This window comes from Elephas maximus, chromosome 15 (genome assembly GCF_024166365.1).
Source record: "Elephas maximus indicus isolate mEleMax1 chromosome 15, mEleMax1 primary haplotype, whole genome shotgun sequence".
NCBI classification, from domain to species: domain Eukaryota; kingdom Metazoa; phylum Chordata; class Mammalia; order Proboscidea; family Elephantidae; genus Elephas; species Elephas maximus.
Genome location: NC_064833.1, coordinates 5,690,591 through 5,700,218, shown reverse-complemented (window position 1 = coordinate 5,700,218; position 9,628 = coordinate 5,690,591). Strand labels below are relative to the sequence as shown.

At 50.3% G+C, this 9,628-nt stretch overlaps 1 protein-coding gene across 2 annotated transcripts in view; it reads right to left on the bottom strand.

Annotated features, from left to right (window-relative positions):
• Positions 1 to 239: 239 nt before the first annotated feature.
• Positions 240 to 9,628, bottom strand: part of COL22A1 (collagen type XXII alpha 1 chain) — a 295,566-nt gene continuing 286,177 nt past the window's right edge. For both annotated transcript variants that reach the window (XM_049854093.1, XM_049854094.1), the window contains 5 exons: positions 7,372 to 7,551; positions 6,092 to 6,158; positions 2,549 to 2,731; positions 1,702 to 1,779; positions 240 to 1,388 (listed from right to left, as the gene is read on the bottom strand). In XM_049854093.1, the coding sequence (XP_049710050.1) occupies positions 1,201 to 1,388; positions 1,702 to 1,779; positions 2,549 to 2,731; positions 6,092 to 6,158; positions 7,372 to 7,551 (696 nt within the window). In that variant the 3' untranslated portion in view covers positions 240 to 1,200. The remainder of the gene's footprint in view (positions 1,389 to 1,701; positions 1,780 to 2,548; positions 2,732 to 6,091; positions 6,159 to 7,371; positions 7,552 to 9,628) is intronic.

Below are 9,628 nucleotides of genomic sequence, written 5' to 3'. Positions count from 1 at the left end.
CAGGTAGGGTATAAGAATGAATCTCTCCCCCCTGGAACTAACTCAGCCACGCACATTCACTCACTCTTTCATTCATTCAGCATGTGGATGGACATGCGCACTCCATACTGGACCTCACAGCTGGAAAGGACACACCCCTGTGCCTGAGGGATCTACAGCCAGGTGGACACGAGGGATAAAAGAATCGGTAAGAGGAACTGAGGAGAAAGAAACTCAGGTTTATTGAGCACCTGCTGGTGCGGGCATGCCACAAACACACAACACTCCAATGCGGTTTGTTCAGAGATGGGATTCTAGAGGCTTTCCAGCTCCGGATGGTGGTCCGACCAGTTCCCATCCACTGGGAAAGAAGGGGGCGGCCACTGGACACCTTTTTTTTACAATTAACATGACTGAAACTGACAATGAGGAACTTGGAGAGTCCTATCCAGGGCTTAGAAGCCACATCAGTACTCAGGGGCTGCTCTGTCCGTATGGTTTCTCATCTTTGGCCCCGACACAGAGCCCACCAAGCTATTGGCAACCAACAAAGTTTTCCTTCTGCAAGCTTGAGAAATCAAGGGTGCTCAGTGTCCCTAGAGACCGATTTCTGGCTCTTCGTGCGCACTTCCCATCGGCAGGAGGGAATGTTCTTCACGTCTGTGAATTCTCTCCCTGCCCACTGCTTTTCCCTCTCCTGGGAAGCAGCGACATGGGGATAATTTCTCCCTGGTTGACCTCTGGCACAACTAAGAATACAAGCTCACAATGGTTCATTTTCTTAAAGTTTCCTTTGGAGGAAAGAGGCAAATTTGGCAAGTGTCTGATCAGGATTTCATAGCACCAAGAGTTTCCATAAAATTGGCAGCTAGAGTTCAGCTTGGGGCTGTCAGAAAAATGGTGAAAAAAATCCACTACCCTACACATCAAGTTTTCCCGAGTCCAGAGGAGTGAGGAAATATCTCACAAAGCATCAGCATAGGAAATAATAATAATATAATAATTCACAATAATAATATTAATAATAATCTGACCGACCAGCAGCATCTGTTGGCTTTAATAATTTTGAGGTCTCCCACAAAAGTAAAACAAAAACAAACGATAAAAGAAATTGAAAGACAAATGCACATGGCTGAAGTGTTCAAGACCTCTGGCTTCCCATTGGACGCTGAGTTCAAGTTTCAGGAAATCCACCGCAGTCTCCAGGCTCTCTGGAATCTTCTAGGGACCTTTCACATTACCTGGGCGGGCAGCGAGGCTGGCAAAGTAGGCACACTGGGAGGGGTCACACTGGCCAGGGGGGCCAGGCAGGCCTGGGGGACCAGGGTGTCCAGCCGGTCCTGTCTCCCCTTGAGGACCAGGGCTCCCAGGAAGACCATCTTTAGCATAGCCAGGTTCCCCAGGTAGACCTGGTGCAGGGATTGAAAAACAAACAGAAGTTCCACCTGGGACTGTTTTATGAGATTTGTAATTCACAGAATCCACTTCAAGGATTCACGGGGTCCACTACAGTTGTCTTAGTAAGAAGGCATGAAGCTGGCATTTTAGAATGATTTAATAAAACAAATCGTTTTCTGACTCCTCAAACAAGCCTGACTCTTCCCCACCCCCACCCGCCCCCACCCACCCATTCCTGGGTCCCTGTGGCTGATGGTGGGAGGGCTTCTGTGTGGTTCTCATCTCCATGGTAGATGCCCCCTCCCCAGACCAGGCCATTCCTACCTGGGATTCCAGGGGGCCCCATCTCGCCTCGAAGGCCAACTCCAGGTACTCCTGGGTCACCTTTGGCTCCTCGCTCACCTGGTGAGAAAAACGTGCACATCGGATGTGCAGACCCACAATGAGGGCAGACACAGAGATCCCCCAGCAGGAACTGCAGGTCCAACACTGCGCTGCCACAGAGCCCTACTCCGAACCACTCTGGCTCACACATGCTCGTCACATAGCACCCCAGCTGGAGCCACATCACGTGCCTCCTTCCCCAGGGTTGAGATCCTTCCTCTCTTTGTCTTTCACATCTTGCTGCCCGCAGAGAGTCTGCATTCTGACCTGCTTGCCTCTCTGTGGCAAGCTAAGTGGGATGCAGAGACTGCTGTTGTCCAGAGCTACCTGTATCCAGGTAAGCCACTCTAACTGAGAACTGACGTGTGGGCAGCCATTCTTAGCTGCACCTCTAAAGCCATTCTTTCCAATTACAAGGCTGACATGTAGTCTCCATTTTGCTGGAGATTAAATGTCTTATTTCTCGGTTAGTCTCAACTCAGAAGAGGAAGAAGAGGGTGGATTGTACTACCCCTCTGAGACTCTAGAACAGTGGAGAAGGAAAGCAAACACGAAGTAGGAGGCAACTGATTCAGTCTTCCTAGCAGAATTATCATTTGCAAAAATGTCAAGTATGAAAACTTCTTAAACACATGAAAAAATTACAGGAAGCCCAAATTCAGGGTGTTGCCAAGCTGCAGGGAAAAAGAAAAGCATGAATAATGCAGAACAGTGGGAAGCGAGTGCCCTGCTCACGGGTTCCTTCCCATAGTAAGAGAGGCGGATCTCCTCCAGGGGCTTCACTCACCTTTGGGACCGATTGGTCCAGAGGGTCCTTCCAGACCCCCCTGCCCTGGCCGGCCCGGCTCCCCCATGGGACCTGCCTGGCCTGGCAGCCCATCTTTTCCAGGAGGTCCGGGGGGCCCAGGTCTGCCTTGAGATGCCTTCGTGTGCACTGGGAACATCTGAGCCAGGAGGTAGGCAAGTTTGGCTATGGAGCAGGAAAAAAAGAGACATTTTAGGAAGGAGGGATAGAGGAGGAAGGATGAAAGGGCAACCCATGGCAAAGCTCTGAACTCGGGAGACAGTATCAACCACCAAGATAATGGAAACACCACCAGCAGGGCACTGCATGTGTGCCTGCACCTCCCAGCTGGGCCAACCACAAGGGTGCGTCAGCCACAGTGGTGACCATCACTGCCTCTCCCTGGCTGGGATCTCAGGGCAGCCAGGTGGCCTCGGTGTCCTCTTCTACAAAATGTGGATGAGATGATGACTACCTACAGGGTTGGTATGAAGATGGGGTAAATGAGATGCTGCATGTAAAAGAGTGCCTGGCTCATGCAATGTGCTCAGTGGGTGCTGGCTGCTGTGATAGTGCAGGCCTGACAGCAGGAATAATATCGGTGGTGGTGGTAAGAGTAGTACAGTCACCCCTTGGGATCTGCTGGGGTGGGTTCCAGGACCCCTGTGGATACCAAAATCTGCAGATGCTCAAGTCCGTTATACGAAATGGCATCGTATTTGCATACAACCTAGGCGCATCCTCCCATGTACTTTAAATCATCTCTAGGTTACTTACGGTACCTAATACAATGTAAATGCTACGTAAATAGTTGTTATGGAGTACTGTATTGTTTAGGGATAATGACAAGGCAGGAGGCCAACAATGCTCACACAATGAGTGCTAGAGAGAGACTGAGGATCTGTGAGATGACGGAAGGCTACAGCAGGGGACACTCCACATCACTTCATCCTCGGATTCAGTGTAGTGCTCAGCATGCGGCAAATTCAAGTTTGGCTTTCTGGAACTTTCTGTTTATTTTCCTGGATATTTTCAGTCTGCAGTTGGTTGAATCCACAGATGTGGAACTTGCAGATACAGAGGACTAACTGTAGTAGTTGTAGTAATTGTCAGATGGGGAAATTGAAGCTTACACAAAGCTACTTAGTGACTCTTCCTCTCTGAATATCAACTTCCTCTTCTGCGACCTGAAGGGCTGGGTATCCTGGTCATTAAAGATGTTTATAAGGAGCCCCAGTGGTGCAATGGTTAAGTGCTCGGCTGCCAACTGAAAGGTTAGTGGTTTGAACCCACCTAGTGGCTTCTTGGGAGAAAGACCTGGCAGTCTGCTCCCGTAAAGTTTACAGCCTAGGAAATCCTATGGGGCAGTTCTACTCTGTCGCTATGAGTAGGAATAGGCTCAATGGCACCTAACAATAGCAACAAAAACAAAGATCTTTATACATCTACAAGGTTAAGATTACAGAATTGGTTCGAATTCCAGGAGGTCCAGTTGCTAATCCTCCACGTCTTCCTGCAGTGCCACCTTTGTCTCTCATAATCACAGATAAGTAGGGCCACACCCCTTGTATTGTAGGTGGCATGATGGAGCCCAGACAGGCTGCCCAAGGCTTCCCAGCATTTTAGTAGTCAAACCAAGGCAGAGGCAGGGTCTGGTGGCTGTCTGGCTGATGTGTTTCCCCCAGCAGCCCCTTCCTTCCACTCAATGGGGTAGATGGGAGAATGTGTGGTCTCATTCTGGGATGCTCGCTAATTACTTCTCCAAGCCTTGCCTCTCTCATTTTCAATGTGGAGTCGATGCTAGCCCCTCAAAGGATTGTTTGGAAGAACTCAGCCCAGAAGAAGCTCCATCCAAACCAAGTTCACATCGGGTCTTGTCTCCCCACCCTCCGCCAAGGGAGAGGCCATTTTTTCACTGATAAACGCCCAGAAGATGTACTTGGAGATCATCACCCAGGAGACCTCAGGACACACCGTCTCATGGACCCCCCATTCCAGCCTTTGGTTTCCTTCCTTTCTTCACCCTCGCATCCACCCAACCCCAGCTCCTTGCTCCAGGTAATGGTCTTATGCCCCACTGTGTGTGGAGATGGACCAGGGCAAGGATGAGCGCCATCTTGCTCCCCACTTGTCCCATGCCCAGCACAGAGCCTGGTATGTGGCAGGTGCAAAATAACTGTCTGAGGTGTGACCACATGCACAGATGTGCCTACTCCTTTTACACCCGTGTCTGGGAAGCAATTACAGATTCCTCATCTTCCCGACACAGGGTTGGTAATGACTGTCTCCTATAGTTTCCATCACAGAGGGAAGTGAGAATGGCTATCATTCAAGAGAGTGTGGTGGTTAAGAGAGTGGATTCTGAAGCAGGCTGCCCAGGTGCACACCCAGCTCTGACACTTCCCAGCTCTTCAACCATAGGCAAGTTAATTTAGCACTTCCGTTCCTCGGTTCCTGACAACGCTTCTAAAACTGCACGTGCCTCAGGAGGTTGTTGGGAGATGTCCATGAGGTAGCTTGTGTAAGAGCTTAGAACCCACTGGGATATGTGCAGGCCCTACCTGCTGGCGTTATTACCATTACTACCCACCTTTCTCCCTCACTGAGCACCTGCTAAGTACCAGACTCATGATGGACTGCAGGGGTTGAACAATAAATCCAATACGGCAGGGCTAAAAGGACTCTAGTTCCTTGAATGCACTGTGTCTTCTTGCTCCCCTCAGGGTCTTTACACATGCTGTTCCAAAGGTCTGGAGTCTCATGCCATCTTTCCACTTGCAGTTCACATAGCTCTGCCCCCAGGAAGCTTCTCTTCAGTCTGCCCCACCCCCCAACCTATCTTAGGTGCTTTCACCTGTCCTCTTTCAATGCCCTCCATGATAAATCGCATCACAGAGCTTTCTTTATTGGACTGAAATCACCTTGTCTGTTTACTAACCTAAGGAGCTCTGGTGGCACGGTGGTTAAAGTACTTGGCTGCTAACTGAAAGGTCAGCGATTCAAACCCACCAGCTGCTCCATGGGAGAAAGATGCGGCAATCTGCTTCTGTAAGGATTTACAGCCTTGGTAACCCTATGGGGCAGTTTTACTCCATCCTATAGGGTCGCTATGAGTCGGAATCGACTCGACGGTAATGGATTTGGATTTCGGGTTACTTATCTATCTCCTCCCCTGGACTGTGAGCTCTCTGAGGCCCACAGCAGTCCCCACCATCATTACTTGTTGACTGGATAAATGACTGAAAGCACAGAATAAATGAATGATCACAGCATAGCTGATTTTATAGGTGATGAGCTCCCCCTCACTAAAGGTGATCAAGCTCTGAAAAGAGAGTCTACTGTGTCAAATAAGGGCTATACTTGAGCCACCAAGTCACTTCCCAATCCCGAAATTTTACATTTGAGTTGGTCTTAGTATGTTCCCCCGCTTCCCCAACCAGGCTGTAAATGTTCCAAAGGTAAAGTAAAGGAACTGCTCCCTGGAGTTGTCACAAGCCTCCATCTGGGCCCTTATCTGCATGGCTGTAATCAAGTCCAGCTACTCACTTTCCAGCTGCTTCCCGAGCTCTTCTTGAATAAGCCGGCGTAGGGTGTCCATGGATGGAGACTCCCCCTAGGAAGACGGAAGTGAGGTTATTTATCATCACAGCAAATTCTGCCGCCAAAGACCCCTGATGGCTCAGGAAGCGGACAGCAACATGGGCAAGACATACCCTGGGACGCACATTTTCCTAGTCCCGTCCTTTCACACCCTTTTTGCAGAGATACCTGCTGCCATCAAGTCGATTCCGGCTCATGCCAATCTTGTGTGTGTCAGAGTAGAACTGGACTTCATAAGGTTTTCAATGGCTGCTTTTTGAAAGTAGATGGCCAGGCCTTTCTTCTGAGGTACCTCTGAGTGGACTCAAACCTTCAACCTTTTGGTTAGCAGATGAGTACACTAACCGTTTCCGCCACCAGGGACTCCAGAACACAAAGAACGCATATACTGATTTACACCAACAGCACACTGTGGCTTCCATAGAGAATTTAGGGTTTGCAATCAGTCCTTTCACTTTGCCCTCATTAGGGGAGACATTTTTAATGATTACAGGCCAAGGATGAGAGTCCCACACAGCTTTCAGATTGAAGGACAGAGTTTAAAGCTTCTAGCATCCAGGTTCGGCCACCGCCCATTGGTCAGTGGAGGCTTGTGAGTTGCCATGATGCTGAACAGGTTTCAGCGGAACTTCCAGACTGAGATGGACTAGGAAGAAAGGCCTAGAGATCTACTTCCAAAAATCAGCCAATGAAAACCCAGTGGATCACAACAGTCCAAACCCATCATGCGTGGAGTTGCACTGAGCAGGGCCAACTTGAAGGCAGCTAATGACCACACAGTGTCCAGTTCAGGAAAGGGGTCTTTCTGAAATAGCAGTTTTGTAGACTCTCATCTTGGGTTATTAATTTTAAATCATAGTCTTTAAAACCCAATGAGGCTGGCAGAGCAAGATGTTCCTAAGCTGGCTCTCAGTTTTCAAGGTATTCCTGACGCCAAGACAGCCGAGTCTGGAGGACTCCTTCACACTGAGACAGAGGGCAGAAGGCAAGAGGTGCTCTTTTTTGTTATGTTTTGAGCTCCTCCTAAGCTAGGCACCTTCTCTCACTTCAATCATCATAACACAGCTGCTGGGAGGGGAGGTCCTCACCCTCTTGTGCAGACACAGAAGGCCCACTCAGGAAGGGAAGGAGCCAGACCAGGTCCCACTGAATCTGTCACCAGGCTCCTCTGGCTCCCCTCTCGGGCTGTGCACAGCCCCAAGTCCAGGCCACGCCAGCATCCTTACCCTCAGTCCTGGGAATCCTGGCTGGCCCGGAGGCCCTGGGGGTCCCGCCAGTCCATTCTCCCCTGGTGGTCCTTGGGGGCCCATCAGGCCAGTGTGGCCTTTGTGTCCGGGGATCCCAGGGTCCCCAGGCTGGCCCTTCCCGCCAGGAGGCCCTTTGTCCCCTTTGGTTCCAGGATTTCCCTAGAGCAGGAAAGAAGCATGTCAACAGGTGGAGGGCTCAGAGGTGCGCCCACTGCCGACTCACACCTCTGCAGCGCAGGAGGGGCTCCCTGCATCCTCCACTCCTGCAGCCTTGAAAAGGAGACCTGGGCCCTGGCCAGCCATGACTCGGGAGTCCATCCCGTCTGCTGGGCCTGACCACAAGGGTGAGGAGGCAGAGTCGCCTGCCATGTCACACAGGCAGTCTGTGGAGGAGAAGGTGAGAAACCCAACTCCCAAACCCTGACACTGTGTTCCACCCCAATAGAGAAGGCCAGCGCACCCTAGGCCGGTCTTGTTTTCCATCACCTGGAAGGACAGCGGTGCGCTTTATGTACAGGTTCTCATGCTCAGGTCATCTTCTACTCCCTTCTCCTAGCTCTCCCGTATTATCCAGCACCCTCAAAGAAGTCACTGAACGGGACTCTTTTCTCCTCATCTTCATCAAAGTTGGGAGTGCTGGATCCAAGCATTTGGGAACCATGGCAACCACAGGGCAGTTCCATGCTCTCAGCCCAGCAAGCCCCTGTGGTCACTGGGTCTGACAATATGGTGACTCCATTAACGGCCTCAGTGTGTAACATCCTACTCCATCGTTAGGATGCAGGAGAGAGGGGAGGAACGGGGATCGGTGGCAAGGAGAGGAAAAGGAAGAGAAACAAGATGGTAGCTGCAAAGATGACATGGATGTGACAATGACTTAGAGCTCCGGGCAGTAATGAAACCATCTCCAACATGTGTTCAAACTAAAGAGGCAAAACAGTGGCTAAGGCGCAATACTTTCTGAGGAGTTAGATAAAACACACACACACACGTATGTATATATATGTGGGGATGGACTCTAGGAAGGGGATGGGACCTGAGGCAGCAGGTGGATAAGGACATAATTTTTATCACTTTTGTGCTATTTGCGTTGTTTAACTATATTGCTTTTTCAACAACAACAAGAAGCAGTGGAATTTGAAAATAATGAATTTGGCCAGAACCAAAGAAGGTCACTTAAATTTTCCAGACATGATGCCTGTTCCTTAAATCTGAAATCAGGGTCTGTGAAAGTGCCGGTTCTTAGCAGCGTGGATTCACCAGTAAGCACGGTATGTACGCGCTTACAGTAAGCCCAGTAGGCACGGGCTTAGTTGTGCTTGCTCACCAACCTGTAGTGTGCAATTTCACCTGGTTGTAAAACTGTGCACTACAGATTAGTAAGCAAGCACATTTAAGCGCCTGTGCACCTTGCTTATTGGGTAACCCGTCCCTGGTTCTCAGTGCCCCTGAATGTCAAGGCCCTGTTGCATATGTTGAACAGCATTTCCTGTTCATTAAACATCTCAGTATCACTTTGTGGTGAGAGGATCTGTCCCATATTTCAAACATCCCCAGGAGTGTGAGGGAATGAGGGAACAGGTCTAACCGCCACCTGGCACCCCTCCGTGAAACCACTTAGCAGGGAGGAAAGGAGCTTTCTACCTCTTCAGGTATGAGAGAAGGGATTCGTGTTTGTGGTCTGAATTCCCAGGCTCCCAGCCAAAACTCATGTTCATACTGGGCAGGGATAGCTCCCATGCCACCTGACTCTCGCGTGGGGGGACCTCAAAGCCCCCCATCACCCTGGCTCCATCACTCAGGGCCAGCAGCTGAAAGGACAGAGGAGTGGGTGACCCAGGCAGGAGGAGGGATGGAGAACAAGAGGGAAAGAGAAATGAGTGACTTTTTCCCTCTCCTCCAGCCCGCAGGATAAGTCAGCTCCTCACTGTCCAACTTGCAAAGAAAGCCGCAATAAACTCTTCACAGGACCATGGAAAATAAGCTGGGGTGGGGGGACTAGGGGCGCTGACTTCCATGTGGTGAGACACAGTGACGCAGGCTGACCCAGCCAGGGACTGTGGGCAAAGTGGATGCTGGCTGCCCCTCAAAGCTGCAGCATTTGTCAGGGGTGTGAGAACACTCCCTTCCCCTCTAACTTTTCTGCAAAAATGCATCCCCTGCCCCCAGCCCCTGTTGATTTTTGGAGAAATGTAAAGAAAGCCTTTCTGAGTGCAGCGCCAAGACAACTCATTAT